Here is a 20,554-nt window from a genome sequence, read left to right on the forward strand (position 1 = left end):
TTAACATAGGGAGGTTGGGGGTGTCCATTCCGAAAGCCGTTATTAACATGAGGAGGTTGGACAACAACAACAACAACAACAACAACAACAACAACAACAACAACAACAACAGCCGTACTTTAATTTTTTACGCGGTGGGGGCATGCTACCAACGGGCAACGCCGGTTAACGGGTTCTGCTAGTGTTAAATGAAGAAGCTTTTGAGTCCTTCTACTTATTACTTATTTATTTGTTCACTTGACTATTTCGTTTACTTCTGCTAAGAGTCTGTGTGTTCTTACCAATGTTCTTACTTATACGGGCGTGAGTGTGTATGTATGCTCTTACGTATCTTACGTGCAGTTCACTGTTATATGTGCGTGTGCGTGTGTGTGTGTGTTTGTGTGTGTGTGTGTTCTTATCCATACACCGTTTTTTGCCTTAGAAGTTTTCGAGACGTGTATGTGCCATGTATAATGCGTACATACCTGATTGCCTTGGCCAACGGGTGATATCTTCTGGTCGCTGGGCTGCCATTTTGTTGGGAAGTGGTCACTGCAGACAGATGCATCGATAAACAATAAGATAGATTTGAAGCGCCAATCTTTTATTTCAAGACAAGCCTATCATCTCGAACCCTGATTGTCTGAGACCCAAGATTTCCCGTCTGCATTCTCTGCTGCACAAAACCAACTCTCCTCCCATGTGGTTGTCAACCGGAAGCCTACGACCACAATTCCCGTGTCACTCCTAATTTCCGGTGCATGTCACTCCTAATTTCCGGTGCATGTCACTCCTAATTTCCGGTGCATGTCACCTCTAATTTCCGGTGCATTCTCTCTAGGTTGATACAAGTCAAACCTAACCTTTTGTGACCCTGCCAACTCGCTGATGGGAAATGAAATATGCTTACATAACTTTCTATTTCTAAAACTACCTATATAGCAATTAAGTTCGGATTCCCAATACTACACTAGTATAAGATATTTTTAGTGTAGATTAAAGAATATGACTACGTTATATTAATACGTTGATAAGGCGTGAATGGCTCTGTCATAAAAATCAAAGATGCTGTAAACATCATTGAACACAATTGCAACTACTGTTTTTTCGGATTTATGTAATCCTACCCAAATTCATTTTTTTCTTTTTAAAGTTTACGAGTTCTTATTCTTCTGATGAGTCATAGCGGAAAAGAAATAAACGGTAAGATAAACAACACCTTGGAATTTGATATATAGAGTTCATTGCTATATATTCAGAACTTGTTTTTACGACTATTAAACACTACTAAGCAGACAGAAGAGTCCAAATTAAAGAAAAGTTGACACCGAAATGTGTCTCACGTAAAAGTGTGAAACCGCTATACTAATTCATTGAAGTTTCACACGTGTTAGCCACCTTTTGCCGTTTCTTATTAATTATTATTATATATAGATTATTATTATTTACTTACTAGGGGTAGTCACACAAGCAAAGGTTACTCTATTAGAACAACTCGTGGTGTTCTCTGGAGTCTGAGTGACAAGTCTCCCCAGATTCCCAGTACTTTCCATCTCTTTCAATAAACTTTGCAAAGCGTTGATGATGTAAGGATAGAAGCTTGGTTTTAGATGCGTAAAAAGTAACCAGCCACGTCTTTCCCCATTGTACCACGCGCTCAAGATCAGAGGAGAGAGAATCAGAGAGACCTTGGTCGTTTACGGACTTTGATATGCTGCCATAGATGGTGGTGTCGTCAGCATAAATGTCTACGAATGATGTTAGGATGTTATTTGGAAGATCATTGATGTAGATTAGGAAGAGAGTTGGGCCCAAGATGGACCCCTGAGGAACCCCAGCGTTAATATCGAGAGCTGATTTTTGCTCGTCAACGACTACTTTTATGAACCTATCAAAGAGAAATGATTTAATGATTGAGAAGACATTTCCACCTATACCATAGCTGGAGATCTTGTGAAGTAGACCTTTGTGCCATACCTTATGAAAGGCCTTTGATATGACAAGAGCAATTGCCCTGGAGAGGGAGCCTCTATCGAGAGATTCGGTGATCCTGTGAGATAAAACTGTAAGCACGTCTGCTATAGATCTAGCAGAACGGAAACCATATTTCATGCCACTAAGGAGGATCTAATCGCAATATCTTCTGCGGCTATTATTATTGATTCAGTTTCCCTGTTTAGGTTTCCTTTTGGTAGCTATTTCAAAGTATTTTCGTCGTCTCATCTTTTGACATCCTTATGAATTGTCCGTATAGCAGTTTCTCTTCCCATTTTATTTTCCTCGCCTTATTCCTCGTCTCTTTTTCTATTTTGTTTGATTCTTCCGTGTATCTCGCTGCAGTAATTATTCTTTCAGTGTTCTGCATTATGTATTTTTCTAATTATTTTTTGTATTGTTTACAGTTTTCTATACGAACCAGTCTTCTTCCCCCGTCTCCCCTTTTCACATATAGTCAGTCATTATCATCCTTTGGGTGTAGTGTACTGTGCATCGTCATGAGTTTCCTAGTCTTCTACCCGACATTTCTTAGTTCTTCCTTGGTCCAGCTTATAAACAGCCCAGAGTATCTTACTATTGAGACTTCCCATGTGTTTATTCCTTTAATTAGGTTTCTATTATATGGTTTAGTTTCTTGTTCTTTTGAGGTATTTCTTTCCAATTTTTTCGTTCGTTTCTATTGCTTTGATTGTGTCTGCTTCCAGCACTCCAAGTATTTGTAGCTATCATATTCACCTAGTGCCATCATCTCTGATCTCATGTAATTGGGTAGCACTATACCTTCTGTGGCTTCCAGTTTTCCCCTCCTCATGGTCAGAAGTGGCACTATTCCCTACCGAATTCCATTCAGATATCCTGGGTAAAGATTCTGATCGTATTTATTACTCTTTAGTTCTGTCTTTGTTTTTACAAACAGTTTGAGGTCATCCATGTACATTAAGTGGTTCATTCTTTCTTTTCTGTTAGTCAACCTGTATCTGGCTTGGCATTTTCTTAGTTATTGTTCAGGGCATCATGGCTATAATGAACAGTAATGGTGATAAGAAATCACCGTGGAAGATCCCCCTTTGTACTTTAATTACAGTTGTACTGGATGTTCTTAAGAGTGTAGTAATTCCTTGGTGCAACCAGGTGGCCGCTAGTAAACCCTGGATGTAGCAGCAGGATTCGGCGCCGGCCCACAAGTCCAAAGAGACCCAGGCTTGACTTTAGAAGGAGTGTTACGACTTTATGCCCTTCTCTCAATGCCATTCCCCTCTTCCTCGACCTGAATTCGCTGGACTACTTCGTTTTGGTCATACGTTGAGAACATCACCAACATGACCTGTCACAACACCAAAGCCAGCCTGATCGTTTCCATCCGACGAGTATTCGCCAAGCTCCAGTCGGCGCGTGTGGAAAAGGCATGTCCCCAGTTCTGATCGCGTATCGAGGCAGTGATTGAGGTTGAATAGCTGTCAGGTTTACTACATAATCAAGTTACCTGAAATGATTTCTTCAATGAAAGTTTTAAAATACATGTTGTTTTCTTTAAGGTGACAACTTTACCGTTCCACCCTGAACAAACGTCTTTTCTAGGGGGGACAATTTTATCGTTTCACCCTGTATTTTAATTCTTTATTGCTTATTTTACTTTGTTTGTGTTTAAATTGTTATTATCTATATATTAATACGATAGCGTGTGTGTTTTTTTGTGTGTCACGCTTTCCGACAAATTTGATTGGTTGAGATTTAATTCCGGAATATACATTAATTACAGTATACACATGTACGAACGCTCAAGGCAGCATTAGAATAGCGTGTTCTAACCACTACATGTGTTTTTAATTCTATAAAATTTAGGGTTTATCTTTCAAAAGTTGTTAAGAAATAATTGATTTTAAGTTATTCCGTAATAATAAAAGATAAAACAACTTTCTCGGGCGGTGGGAACAAAAATCGAGCATTTATTTATTTATTTATTTTTTCATTGTTTATTTTTCTTTACATTTGTTTATTGAGAGAGAGAGAGAGAGAGAGAGAGAGAGAGAGAGAGAGAAAGAAAGAAAGAGAGAGAGCCAGAGAGAACGAGAGAGAGACGCTGATGTCTTCGTTAATTAAAAATATTATCGCTACTACTACTAATTGCTGTAACATGTAAACAAAGCCCAGATGCATATGTTATGAAACCTCGAAATTAGCCACACGTTATTAGCGAAACGAAACTGGGTTTGTACATAAAATATGTTTAAAAAACATTAAATCTAATATATATATATATATATATATATATATATATATATATATAAATTTAGTTGTTAAAATTAAATTCTGAAAATCAAAATATAGACACATATATTCGAGTTAAGAATTTATTGTTTGACAAAAGGAATATATAGAAGGGGTTATATTAATTTTCTTAATCCATGGATTTTTAATAATGGCTCATATGATAGGAGGAAATGAAATACGGTTAGTAAAATGTTCAGCTGAAAATAGTTTTTTGTGTGGTGAATGATAGTTATATGAAAATAATTATTGGAAGTGGGAATTTCATCGGATTTAATCGTTGTCTTATCTCGTTTATATATATATATATATATATATATATATATATATATATATATATATACATATATATATATATATAAATTAAATGACAGTTCCTTTTTCTAAATAAATTATTTTTATTACAACGTTATTTTAACTAAAATAGTTTAATGAAAAACTGTTTTTGTACATAAAATATTTTAATCTATATATTAATACGATAGCGTGTGTGTTATTTTTTGTATCAAATTTATTTTTCTTCTTCCTAGTGTCTGTTGTTTCATTTTTATTCCTTACCATTTATTGTAATAAATAATTTTACCAAGAATTCTTCATCAGTTTTGGTTGCAGTTTTGATTATAGCTGTAAGAACTCAAGTTATATACACATACATCGTTTTGTCTTCATAAGTTTTGGTTTCGGTTTCGATTCAAGCTGATACACCCAAGTCATATGGATATTCTTTTATTTTTGAAATCACAGGTTTATTATATATAAGAATGGATCGAAAATTGACTCTTATAGTAATATATTCAAAATCTGCATAAATTCAAATATCATATTTAAGCATATTTTACGACCAGGCTATGATTAACATACGCTAAAGATTTACAAAAATGCCAGCATCAATATATTACGTACGAAAGAGTTCACTATGGAATCTCCACAGGTCCCGCTAGTTATTATTATTATTATTATTATTATTATTATTATTATTATTATTATTTTGTTTGTTGTTGTTACTGATATTATAAATAGAGTTATATAAAATTATATATTAAGATGTTCTATTTTCTATAATAGCTATATATATATGTGTATGTGTGTGTGTGTATGTGCGCACGCGCGTGTGTGCGTGTGTTTATTTTATTGGTAGCTCAACAACAATAAGCATTTATCATTTCATATTTAGTACCAACAATGTAAAATTAAGTTTAACGTTTTAAGGAATCGTTTTTGGAATCGGAAATTTGGCTCAAAATTTTGCGATTCCCATACCGATTTCAATACTACAAAAGTTAAGATTTTTCCGATTTCAATTAATCGTCCCAACAATATATATATATATATATATATATATATATATATATATATATATATATATATAAAGCTGCACGTCTGTGTGTGTCTGGTCACGAATAGGCTGCTATATGGTTGACTATTATAGAAAACTGATCACACATAATGATAGAAGATGTATCGAGACACAGGAATGGGTATGTTTGATCTGACATAATGATGATTCATTAAAATTGTGGGGTCTGCGTACGCGCCTGGTCCACAAAGTATGGAAATAAAAAATTTAAAAATTAAAAAAAAACGTTTACAAGTGTTTTTGATATAGATGTACATAATAATACTTTGATAAGTATGTGTTAACTTAAATAGGGATGGTATAATAAAATTGTGGGGTCTGCGTTCGCGCCTGACCTCCATAGAATGGAAATATGTCACAAAGTTTAACAGCGTGTTTTTGATATAGATCCACAGAATATTGTGATAAGTATTTCAGTGTGAACAGGTATGGTATAATAAATTATGGGGTTTATCTATTTTATTTTTACTTTCATCATATTTTGCTTTGGTTTTGATACCCCAAATTCGAAGCTATCTCTTTACAACCCTTCCTTTTCATAGCCTATCATACTTTCATAAATCAGAGTCCATTTTCTGTAGGCTGTTTTTGAACCCAGTCAACGACGGTTACTTTTGCTAGTATATATATATATATATATATATATATATATATATATATATATATATATATATATATATATATACTTTATAATTGGGTTCGAATTTCCCGACCAATAATAATCATCACTTTCTGCACTGCTGATTACGAGAGCATGAGACATAAGTGTCTATAGGTATAATAATAATTATATATAAAAACACTGGTTGGTTGCATTCCAATTATCGAAAGTAAGAATCAGTCCATAATCATAATTTTAGTTTATTTTTCACATATTTATTTCAGCGAATATGTGTGTTGTCTTTTTTAATCTCTTACGTGTATTTTGCAGCCTATAATGAAAAACTTTATTTAGCCTATCTGGCTGCTCATCAGAGACGATCAAATATAAGTAAGCCCGACATAGTATTCCCCCTAAAAAATAAATTAACAAGAAAAAACATGCATAAGAAAGATGAGAGGAACGGTAAACTAAAAACAACAAAAAATAACATTAAAAATGATAATCAGAGCAGAAAACACTCCCAAAAGACATTAATAACACACTGAAAGATTTCCAAGAACACCAAGGAGGTATATATATATATATATATATATATATATATATATATATATATATATATATATATATATATTGGAAAAATAATTGTCTCAAGTAGGGTAAAATTTATTCTGTAAACAGAACAGTTTTGTTTCAATTTTATTTCCCCTTATGAAAATTTAAATCACTATATACGGTGTTTGTGTTCCAAAGCTGTTAGGTGTAAGAGTGGAAATGTGGGATATATTTAGTTTATTTCATTTTTATGCAAATCAGATAAAATCTCATCGTTCAAATTGAATATCTTTGACTTTAGTGAAATTTTCACAATACGCATTTATATCAGCAAATAAATGTTCCCCAAATTTTACTTTCTTTACAATATTTACAATAAATCGTATTTCAAATCCTTAGACCACAATTAAACAATGTAGTGGATTTTGATCAAAATAATAAATAATAAGGATTCTAAATATAAGGTTTAGTTTTATTATGCCTTGATTTAAATATTGGCAAAAAAGATTAAAAAAAAAAAAATGATGCAAAACTGTTCTATTGGGAGAATTTATTTTACCCAGTCTGGGACCGGTATTTTTCTAATCCTTTAAATAAATAAAACGAATGCGAACTTAAAAAAAGAATATTTATTTAAAATTTTAACAATTAATTAATGTATTCGAATAAAAATAAAATAAAAATAATGCAAATATAATTGATTCCTGTTCCGAAATTGTACCGTTGTATAAAAAATAAAATTGCTACTTAGTTTTTTTTAGATTTAACTTTTATTCCGGATTTTTCCAATCATGGCCGCTAATTTCTAATTCGAAACTTTGTTATTCGTAAATTATCCATCAACGAGTTTTAACCTCTTCGTTATTTATTTAAAATTTGTTTAAATTTATTTAAATTTTATTTTTGATGTCAAAATGTTTATTTATTTTTGTCTGTAATAAAATTCAAACAAGTAAAAATATTTTGATCCTAGACAAAAAAAAAAAAAAAAAGAAAAAAAAAAAGAAAAAAATTATCATCCAGCGATTAAAAAATAGAACCTCAGCATTTTCTAAAGTTTATTAGAATTTTACTTGAGGACGATAAATACAATTTAAGACAAGTAATAAAAGTTATTAAAATTGTGGGCATAGGGCAAGCAAAATAAGTGATATATTCTAAAGTTCTCTTTAGTAAAAGTGAGCCAACATAATTTTAATTATATATATATATATATATATATATATATATATATATATATATATATAAAAACAACAACAAAAACACATTGCGTTCTGTCCGGCATGCTTCTCTAACCACATTTGCAATTATATTTTTATGACAAAGAAAAGGGGTCATGATCTTAATGCTAAATGATAATATAGGAATGAAATAATATGTACGTACGTAAACCTAATGTTTTTGAGCAAAGTAGAGGAGGCTTAATTTCAGTAACTAATAATAAAACTGAATTAAATAACCCCTTGCACTTATAACACACAAAAAATATTTACTATTTTTGGGATTAAGTAGGAATTAGTCAACAAACACACTTTATTACAAAAGCAGGATATATATATATATATATATATATATATATATATATATATATATTGATGTGTATATACATGCATATGTTTATATATATATGTATATATATGTGTGTATATATATGTATATGTGTATAGATATGTATATGTGTACATATTTACTATGTGTACATATATATGTACATGTATATATATGTATATGTATATATATATGTATATATATGTGTGCATAGTATATATATATATATATATATATATATATATATATATATATATATATATATATATAATCCTGAGAGTTTTTAACAATGAAGATATTATGGACAGTGTTATGTTTCTGAAATTTTTAGACGAAGATCGATACAATGGTCTAATTATTTGTATTATTCTGACTACTGTTCTAATCTTGAGTGTTATTCTCAAAACATTTCGGCCGATGTAACCTCCGATAATAATAATAATGATGATGATGATAATAATAATAATAATAACAATAATGATAGTGATAATAATAATAATAATAATAATAATAATGATAGTGATAATAATAATAATAATAATAATAATAATAATAATGATGATGATGATTATAATAATAATAATAATAATAACAATAATGATAGTGATAATAACAATAATAATAATAATAATAATAATAATAATAATAATGATGATAATAATAATAATAATAATAATAATAATAATAATAATAATAATAATAATAATACAATGACCGCTGATAGCGAGAAATCATCGTAGGAGGCTGTTGCGATAATGCAAATTCATTTACAAATGATACCAGAAGAAGTGGAGTGTACTGGAAAACTGGGGAGACGTGTTGTCACCCAGCTTCCAGAGAACACCACAGGTTGTTTTTTTTTAGAGATCCTTCATGACCTGTGTGAAAGTTCCTTATGAGACAATAATAATAATAATAATAATAATAATAATAATAATAATAATAATAACAATAACAACAATAATAATAATAATAATAATAATAATAACGAATTTTCATATAATTAATATTTTAAAATTTCAATTTCTTAAGGAAACGTGTCGTGAACAAATCACATATCACAGTAATGACTATTTTCATTTATTGTTAAAAAAAGAACATTTTCTCCTGGATTGTTTAATTTTATTTAGACATCTTATTTAAAATGGAATACTCTTCGTAAAAAAAATTCACATTTTCCTAAACATTTTTTTTTGTTATTTTATAACTAATTTTTAATTTTTTTTGGATGTCAGAATGTTATGTTCTTATATATAATATTTGTTTAAAAAGTAAGTAAAATAAAACGTTTTCAAATAATTAATGCCAACATTCATTTTAGAATTCCAACTTCTTAATGCAAACTGTTCATTTAAAAAACTCACACATTTTAAAGTAACGATTATTTTCATATATTTCAGAATATTCCAGATTGATTTAATTTATTTCTAAATTTAACAAAAATATCATAAAGTCACTGGTTTCATTTATTTCGAGATTGTGATTAAAAGAAAATGTTCGTAAAAAAAACGATTATCTCCACTTATCCCGAGTTGAACTCTTCGAAAATGAAAACAAAAACAGCTAAAATGCAGAAGTGCCGTAAAGTTGATTCGTTTATCGCAATGACGGCGAGAGTAAAAGAAAATCCTATTTTCATGCAAAAGACATTTTGATAAGACCCTTTGGTAAGTCAGAAGAACAGGCGACCTTTTATCTTACACTGTTTGCCGCGGACCTCAAGTCGCCTGTTATTCTGATTTGCCGAATCTTTCACATCGCTTTAATCCTTTTCGTTTTCTGTTGTCCAACACGTGAAAAAAAAATCATTTAGTCAGGTCAAATTCTTCTTGTTGCCAGTATCTGACGAAAGCAGCGCCGGCGATACAAAAGGTCCCTGCAAGACCACACAAGGTGCCACCCCAACTTGCCAATTCCGGTTCGAGCATCCCGATCAGGATTGTCACACCCAACAAATCCAAAATACCTGCAAAAGTTTGAGTGAAAATATAAATAAAGAACACAAATTAAATTAAAAAATAAATTATCATATTTATATTTCGTATATATATATATATATATATATATATATATATATATATATATATATATATATATATATATATATATATATATAAATCACGTCAATGTCTACTAGAGAGAACTAAAATACCTACTAAACACTGTTTGCCAGTGCCTAATATCTCTGTACAGGGATTTTTCAGGGCAACATGACATGAGGGTACTTTCCCCTACAAGTAAACCCTGACTAAATATTCACACTAACATAATATTCTAAGCCCAAATAACATCCCTACATTGGCTTATACGAGGATTGGTGCACTCCACCAGACTAGATGATTTCCTGTCTTGGAATCAAGTAAGTCCAAGATAGAAAAAAAAAAAAAAAATAAAAAAAAAAATAAAAAAAAAAAATAAGACCAAGATAGCAAAAGTACACGATAACGTACTTAATTGATCAATAAGTGAAAAGAAAATTAATATTCCCAACTTCCTTACAAACACAAAATTTGAGACATAAACAAAACTTTCATGAAATATCTGAATATCTATGCATTTCATATAAAGATCGAATGCAAAATTAAGGGAGGGGGCCCTTAATTTTTGAGAACTTTGAAGTAGAATGGAGTAAAAGAGCTAACATACTGATATGAGACACGAAAGAGATATAAGTGTCCCCAATGATGCTGGGTTAAACAAAGCTGAGAGGGAAAAGATAACGAAATATCAATGTAATTTATATGCAACATAAAAAGAAACTGGAATCTTAGGAAGATCTCCATAATTCCAGTAATTATAGGAACATTCGAACTCATGAAATAGAATTTCAAAAATTTTCTGGTGAATATACCTAGTGAACCAATTGCAGGAGAGATACAAACAACTGCACTTAAAGGGACGGTTAGAATCTTAAAACGATCTCTTGGTTGGAATGTCTGGTATCCAGCAGGATGCCACATTCCCAGTTAGAACAAAATGAGAAAATTAAAAACAAAACAAAATTACAACAACAACAACAAACAAAATAAAACGCCCAGTCTTTGACTTGCCGAGATACATCATTATTTGCGGTCCTTATAAACAGAGGCAGAACAAAGCCTGATATAAAGAACTATTGTCACACTAGACTTTTTAATCCGTTAAAACTGTCAAAAATTATAGACCACTGACTTAAATGAGTGCTTTAGGCCAAACTTCTAAGGGAAAATACGGTATTGTGGTGACTAATCCCTATTCATCCATATTAATTCCTAACTGTGCATCGAATTGATACCATAGTACTTGTTTCGCTGCACCTTATCGTAACAAAAGTCCAGACAAAATTTCAGTCAGATCTACTCAGTAGTTTCCGAGAAAACTTCGAGAGTAAATGTGGTATTGCTGTGACTTATCCCTATTAATCCCTAACTGTGCATATAGAACCGATAATATGATACTTAGTTCGCTGCACCGTAGCACAACAACGGTCCATACAAAATTGCAGCCAGATCGGCCCAGTAGTTGTCGAGAAAAATAGACAGACATAGAGGAAGACAAAGAGAAATATAATATAGATTTCTAGGAAAAGTTGAAAGCAAGTAAAAATGCGTTCAGGCGACAAATAAGAATATAACCTCCATGCTTCATCCTCCCGTCTGGTATATCTTACACTTGGACCGGGTTCAGAGATTTGCGACGCGGATGGTCCTATATATAATGATTGAAGGCCCTCAACCCGCGGCTGCGTGGAGACCTTATCCTTGTCTTTAACATCATGTGCAGCAACAACAATGTGTCTCTAAAAAAACTTTCTCCACACCAACTTCATAGAAGGGTTCGTAGAAACTCAGTGAGGCTGTACCTCGGACGATTTCGGCTTAATCGTCGGTAGGCGGTTCGGGTCACTGCACTGTTGGACAGCTGTGGTTAGTCTGCAGATAACCAAACAGTTCAAGGCAGCGCTGGGTGAATAACGGTAATTGATTTTTGGATAATTATCCCTCAGTTAAGCCACGAAGGATGTGTTGAGGACGCGTTTCTGGCGTCAGCATCATCAGCAAGAATTTAAATATACTAAATTGCATTCGGAGGTTCGACGATGTTCCACGCAACTTTGGATATGTTGAAGCTCACTACACAATATCCTGCACAGTTTAAAACTCTTTCCCTATAAAGTGCAGCTTGTTCCAAACTTGAAGTCTGAAGATTTTTAAAGAAGAGTTCAATATGTAGTTAAAATGCAAGAACTTGTCCGAAATGACCCCAATTTTCTGCAAAAGTTGATTATGTAAGATGAAGCCCATTTTCATTTGAACAGATTCATTAACAAACAAAATTACAGATTTTTGGGCTGTGAAAACCCAAGGGAAATTAATCAAAAGCAGTTGCATCCCATAAAGTGCACTATAGGATGTGCAGTAACGGAGGAGAAGATTATTGGACATTATGTTTTGGAAGGTCAAGTCGAAAATGCTATCAATGTTACTTGAGAGCGATACCGGACTATGATTACAGACTTCCTGCGCCGATAAATTCAAAATAGGTCCGGATTATGGTTCCAACAAGATGGGACAACGGAATATACAGCGAGAGACACCATGCAACTTTTCAGGGAATGCTTTGGCGACAACATTAGCTCTCGCTATGGCAATGTCAAATGACCACCATGTTCTTCAGACTTGACTAGCCCCGACTCTTCTTGTGGGGATATCTTAAACAAAGAGTCTATGTTAACAAACCCCAAACCATGAAAGAATTAAAGGAAAACATCAGGAACGAAATAAGAGAGTTAAATCACAATCCAGAAATTCTGCAATCTGTCATGAATAATGTTTTGGAAAGAGCACAAATATGCAAAGCTGAAAATGGGCAACATTAAAAAAAAAAAGGCTTTTTGAATTTTGTATTAAAAACCCCAAATGTCTTAGTCAGATTGTGTTAAAATTACAGAAAGATACTAGACTACTCGTGATTTGTTGGGTCAGTATGTTATATTAGCTATGGAATTCATGTATGAGCGTGACACTTGTGACGTAAAGAAAATAGTTTTTTTTTTACATAACAGAAACATTTCTATGGAAGTATATTAAAATGAAAAATCACGGATGGATCACTCAAACATAAAAAATCCTCCCTATTCGTGTAAAGTTACCTGTTACCTATTTTTCCGAATAATCGCTCAAAAATCCAAAATTAAACATGATTTTCCTACGAATCGAACGCCGACGAAAGTCATTTAGCAGCAAAAACGCACATGAACCTAGCGATGAGAAATATAAGAATGAAAAACTCATATTGGAATCCTTCAACCAAGTTATAGAAACTTAAAATCTAAAAAAAATAATTAATAAAACTTGAAGCAAAAAAAATAAAACCTAAATAAATAAAATAAAATAAACCTAATATTGTAAAACATTAGTAAATGTGTCAACAAATTCACCGTTCTCACACAACTATTTTGTATCTAGAAATGTAAACAAAAAAATAAAAAAAGAAGGAAGGAAGGAAGGAAGGAAGGAAGGAAAAGGGATGGATAGAGAGTAGAAGTTGTAGTAGTAGTAGTCTTGGCTTTACTACAATTGTCCTTATGTTTGTCAACGGGTTAAAGTTGTTTAGTTGTAAGAAAATAGCGACAGTATAGTTGTAATAAAGAATAGTTGGAAAACACCCCTACTCTTCCCATGTCAAATAATAATTTCGAAATAATGATGTTAATATTTCAGTACACAGGTAAAAATCTGCAAAAGAAGCGATTTGTGTTTATTTGTTTACGTTGTTATGGGTTAATATTTATGCGCGCATGCGCAACCGGATGTCGTAAACCGGAAAGTGGGTTACATCACTCGTTACAAGGTCATTTGAGTTTTATAATTATATAGATAAAAAAAAAAGAATCAAAACCCTTCAATGACTTTTTAGACAACCTGTATATTTTTATTCAGTTGACACTTATAATTCTTTACAGTATCTGTTTCGTTGCATAAAATCTATTACTTAATTATTATATCAATCAGTGAGTCTATTTTGCCTTTAACTCATCAGAAGGAATAGCAACAATCAATTTACCAAAAAATAAAAAAAATAAAAAAATAAATAAAATGCTTTTGGACATGATTAAAAAATCCGAAAGTAGGAAGAGAACCTTATAGTTTGCTTACATTACGCTATTTTGAATTTAAAAATAACGTCATTAAAACCCACACATTCGTATGAACAAATTCATTAATTTAGATATATTCTGTCAGAAATATTCTATCTATTAATTAGTAAATTTATTATTTGTAATTAATATATCCATATTTACCTAAATAACATCAATGATTATAATCTATGACACATGTTTACATATATGAACCTTAAAAAAAAAAATAAACAAAAAAAAAACTATTTTCAATTTCTGCTTGTATTAAATTTTTTATTAATCTGAATTTAAAACTATTCATAATTAAGGTCTTATTACTATTATAATTAAATTTATTATTACATAAATTACAATTCTTTGTATCCTTTAATAATGAAACTATAATTTTATTTAGTTGAAATTTCTGAATTCGCTATATAATCCGTTAACATTATTGTTTACCATGAGCGAAAAATATTAATAATTTAATTTTTAATTTTACGTTTTACAAATTTATGGCCCTTTGAACAAAAACTCAAATAAATCTTCTCCGTTTTTATTTTATAATTCTTTCTTTTATTTTCCTTTATTTCTTCCACTTTCGATTTTCCTAATAATTAAGATTTATATAATTCCAATGTCATTCATTTTATATTATTCATTAATTAATTCAATGTTTAATATAAATTAATTAACTTATATATTACTTCTGTGACACACCAACTTACGTAATATCAAAGAAAGACTGATAAATGTAATTTGCATCATTCTATATGTTACCTCCTTGTAACTTAAATGTCTACCTGAAGGGGCATAATTTTACTACTTTCTGCAATTCATGTGCTACACACATAAACACATTCGTTTTCGGACATAATCTTCTGCAAGACATCAAGAGCCAACATGCATATTCATTACAGGGAGTTTTTCTCAATCCTCGTAAAGATTTGAATATAAAATGTTTGTATTAAAACCATTTCAATATACCATATTATATATTTATGAGTTTGATTTATCGATAGTGTAAATTAATTTATAATCATCAGATTAATGGCTAATTATAATTTCTATCTGTTATTAAACATATTATAATTCATTTCTCCTTAATATCGAATTATAAATTATTTAGTTACTACGCTTATATTTTTATCTATGATTTATTATTATTATTATTATTATTATTATTATTATTATTATTATTATTATTATTATTATTATTACTTTGAAAGTAATACTTAAAAATTCACCTTTTACGTATTTTTACTACTCTAGCATTCTTCAATCAAGTATTAATAAACATTTCTCAAACTAGTTAAGTAGTTAAGTATAATTTCTGCTTAACATTAAATAAATCTTAATTCCATTTATAATTAGATTTAAAAGTACACTAATCACATAATAGTATGTTCTTTTAATTAATTAAATGAATATTTAAATGAAATTTAATTCTTAACTTACTCCCCCATTTACCATTTCTATATTTCATTTAATTTAAACTCATACTTAATATGTTTAAGTACTGTAATTATAATAACATTTAGAATATTTCCATCTTTACACCCACAGTTTCGTTTGATAGTTTTCTTACTATCTACCTTCTTACCTTCCCCCTTTACTGTTATCTTTTTCCTTTCTTTTTTTTTAATTTTAAACTATAATTCCCAAATAAAATTATAAACGATTAGTTAATATATATATATATATATATATATATATTTAATTATTATAGTAAAAAAATAATTATATATATATATATATATATATATATATTATATATATATATACTAGCAAAAGTACCCGTTGTTGACTGGGTTCAAAAACAGCCTACAGAAAATGGACTCTGATTTATGAAAGTATGATAGGTTATGAAAAGGAAGGGTTGTAAAGAGATAGCTTCGAATTTGGGGGTATCAAACCAAAGCAAAATATTATGAAAATAAAAATGAAATATATAAACCCCATAATTTATTATACCATACCTGTTCACACTGAAACACTTATCACAATATTCTGTGGATCTATATTAAAAAACCTTGTTAAACTTTGTGACATATTTCCATTCTATGGAGATCAGGTGCGAACGAACACCCGATAGTTTTATTATACCATATTTCTTCAAACTGAAACATAATTATCAAAGTATACTTACGCAGATAGATATGAAAAGTCTTTATTAAAGTTTGTGCCTATTTCCACTCTATGGAGTCCCGGGGCGAGGGCAGACCCCACAATTTTATTATACCATCCTTATTTAAGTTAAAACATGCTTATCAAAGTATTATTATGTACATCTATATCAAAAACACTTGTAAACGTTTTTTTTTAATTTTTAAATTTTTTATTTCCATACTTTGTGGACCAGGCGCGAACGCAGACCCCACAATTTTAATGACCCACCGTTCTGCCTGATCAAACATACCCATTCCTGTGTCTCGATACATCTTCTATCATTATATGTAATCAGTTTTTTTTTAAATAGTCAACCATATAGGAGCCTATTCGTGACCAGACACATACACACGCACGCACACACACATACAGAGACATTCAGCTTTATATGATATATATACTCACACACACACATATATATATATATATCATATAAAGCTGAATGTCTTTGTATATATATATATATATATATATATATATATATATATATATATATATATATATATATAAGGGTTTTTAATATAGATCCACAGAATATTGTGATAAGTGTTTCAATGTGAACAGGTATGGTATAATAAATTATGGAGTTTATGTCTATAAAGAAAAAATTGGTTTCCCCTAATTAATGTTCAGTTTATTTTATAGATATATCTGATCATAACTAGTGTTTTTTTACATCCATTCTAACAATTTACACACTTAACAGATTTGGCTTATATATTTGAGTCAACACATTAATCGTACAGCAAACACTTATTTCAACATATACAGTGGATTTTTAGTTCACTGTTTGGGATATTAATTCTATAAACACTGTTTGGGATATTAATTCTATAAATACTGTTTGGGATATTAATTCTATAAACACTGTTTGGGATATTAATTCTATAAACACTGTTTGGGATTAATTCTATAAATACTTTTATTGTATTATAATTATTAAAAATTTGTCATTACAATCCATAAACTAATATTCTTAACAAACTAATGTTTAGCATGTTCAAACATTGCGATCAAGCCAGAAGTTATAATATTTCGAATTAACTAATATTTCATATTCTAATTTAATATTTAATTTTTCATACATGTCTAATTATAGAATATTTATCTTATTCATCACTTTTCAATTAAATACTACATTATGTGAGATATATCATATTTACCTTCATTGTTCATTTAAAATATAAATCTGGTTATAACTTGTCAGTATATTTGCTATAATTATCTAAATACATTTGGTTCATCTAATTAGTTTATAATGTTTTACGATTATTAGTTTATTTCATTAGCTTATTTTTATTTTATATAATATATCATGCCCATAAAGTAAACTACTAAAATAGCATGTTATGATAGTTTAATATATTTCCTTCTAATCTATTCTTCTAAGCCAAGATGTGCTCTAATCTAAGTCCATCATATACTGCTTACTTGTTTCAATTAATTAGATGAGTTATAAATCAATATTAGAAAATTTTATACTACTTTTACTTTATATTATCATGATAGTTTGAAATTTGTCGATACAACATAACATCTAAAATTTATACCCTTTTGATTTCCCTATTTAATTTATTATTAAAATATTATATTATTTATTTTAGATTTATTTATTTAACTAAAATTAACTATTACTTCATTTTTATTTTATTTTTATTTATTTATATACTAATCTTTATAAATAAAATAACATCTAAAATTTATACCCTTTTCATTTCCCTATTTAATTTATTATTAAAATATTATATTATTTGTTTTAGATTTATTTATTTAACTAAAATTAACTATTACTTCATTTTTATTTTATTTTTATTTATTTATATACTAATCTTTATAAATAAAAATTAAATTTTCATGCTTTGTAAGTTAATATAATTGAACTTAATTTATGCTTCTAAACAGGTTTAGTCGAAACAACATATACTTAGATCTATGTAAACAGTTTTGAATTACTTCCTGGCGTCTGTTAAGAATGTTTACTTTAGATATCATTATATGATAAAATTCTAGATTGCAAAGGTTACATTGGCCAGACCTGTTCGGAGATTATTTACAACGTTGCGGTGATAGAACAGGGATGCCTAATAGGTTTAATTGACACGATGCGTACGGCTATTACATATTACTGACCATTTATAGAACTTGATGTTGTAAGCAATAATCCAACGCATATGCATGCACATAAACCTTAGAGTGTGACAAATGAAAGTGCTTTATTTCACGGGCGGACCCAGCTCGCCAATTCCACAGAACGCTATAAAATCGGTTTTATTATCATTTAGACTTAGACATACGATTTATTTATTTCTAATGATAAAATACTATGTCTAACGAATAGTAATGTGGTAAAACAAACAAACAAACAAACAAACTGTTGTGGAGACGCCCACTAATTAGCATACGTGGGTGAACAAGATATAGATAAAGGTATCAAGTCAGCAAGACTGGAGAGCTGTGTTCGAACGCCGGATAGGCAAGACGCATGTGCCGGTTGCTCCATGAAAGACTTTAACACGCCCTCTGCCGGACAATCTTCCAACTGCAGTACAACTGCACCTTTGTAAATATGCATTTTATTTTCGTCTTAATATATTTGTTTTACCTTTACTTTCTGCGTTCGTGTTATTATTGATACAGACACAACACAAACATAAAAAACAAACGAAATCTTCAAAAGACAGAAGAGAACTTACCAGCAAGTATGAGCGAGGAAAGAATCCAATATTGTGAACTGCAATTTGATGATTTGAAACCATTTTTATGGGCAGATGCATACCAGAAAATTGACACTATCATTGCATAGAAATTAAGTACAGCACCAATAACTTCGATCACCCGAACTGCTTCGAACCAAGGCTCCAATTCTGATTTGAATGAAAGAAGAAAATAATTAAACAGTTTCCAGATAAAATAAACACCTAACATAATATATATATATATATATATATATATATATATATATATATATATATATATATATATATATATATAAGAAAACACCGGATCTCCAAGGTGTGGAGACGTTAACCTTAATATTGTTTAAAATCAACAACAAAAACTACGTAAATAGATAAACGACAAAAACTAAGCAGTAAATTGTCTATGGCATCATAGCGAAATGGATTAAGACGCTGGACTGAAATACATAAGGTCCGGGGTTTGAATCCTACTAACAGTCAAGCTACGTTGAAAAGGGGTAGAACCCCGAAACATGCGTGTATGTAGATTACTGTTTTTAAAAAGTAATAAATAAATAAAAAAATACGTCCAAATAAAAATGGGCGACTTTCTAAGAAAACACCGGATCTCCAAGGTGGAGACGTTAACGTTAATATCGTTTAAAAAATCAACAACAAAAACTACGCCCTGAAGAGTCCTAGAGTGGATGAAACGCGGAATATTCAGTGTAAGTTAATCGTCATATATATATATATATATATATATATATATATATATATATATATATATATATATATATATATATATTTAGTGTAAAATTTTGTTGAAAATTCAAAGACTCACGTTCTCTTTTTATAACCTTTGTTTATTTCCTGTATTTTTACCATTACAGCTGTTTCATTAATGGGTAGGCAATTTTACGATTTATGTGTACATAAAAATATCTTGTCCCCACCAACTTCTTCAGATGTTTATCCATTAGATTTTTAAAACAAATATTTTAACATCGTATTCGGGTAAAAAGATTTTCAAAGCCATGCCTCCTCACTTCCACATCTTTTGGTGTTATGTGAAGATAGTTTTCCGTTTTAACCCGTAGTTTTCTATTTTTATTTATTTATTTATTTTTTATTTATTAATTATTTATTTTTGTTTTATTTTCCCTTTTTTTCTATTTTTTTCCAATTATCATATAATTTGATTTCTACATTTATGCGTGTTTATTTTAATATTCCTGTTTTGCTTGGTGTTTTAATTCGTATTATTACTCGATCCTTCTGTTTAAAGAGGGGCACTC

The 20,554-nt window shown here is 30.0% G+C and overlaps 1 protein-coding gene across 1 annotated transcript in view; it reads right to left on the minus strand.

Annotated features, from left to right (window-relative positions):
- Positions 1-9,693: 9,693 nt before the first annotated feature.
- Positions 9,694-20,554, minus strand: part of LOC145295984 (uncharacterized) — a 60,769-nt gene continuing 49,908 nt past the window's right edge. Inside the window, exons 3-4 of the mRNA XM_080141928.1 lie at positions 19,272-19,442; positions 9,694-10,275 (exon numbers count right to left, since the gene is read on the minus strand). Coding sequence (XP_079998054.1) covers positions 10,115-10,275; positions 19,272-19,442 — 332 coding nt within the window. The 3' untranslated portion in view covers positions 9,694-10,114. The remainder of the gene's footprint in view (positions 10,276-19,271; positions 19,443-20,554) is intronic.

Source organism: Euprymna scolopes, chromosome 16, assembly GCF_053919585.1.
Source record: "Euprymna scolopes isolate OS-2025 chromosome 16, ASM5391958v1, whole genome shotgun sequence".
Lineage (NCBI taxonomy): Eukaryota > Metazoa > Mollusca > Cephalopoda > Sepiida > Sepiolidae > Euprymna > Euprymna scolopes.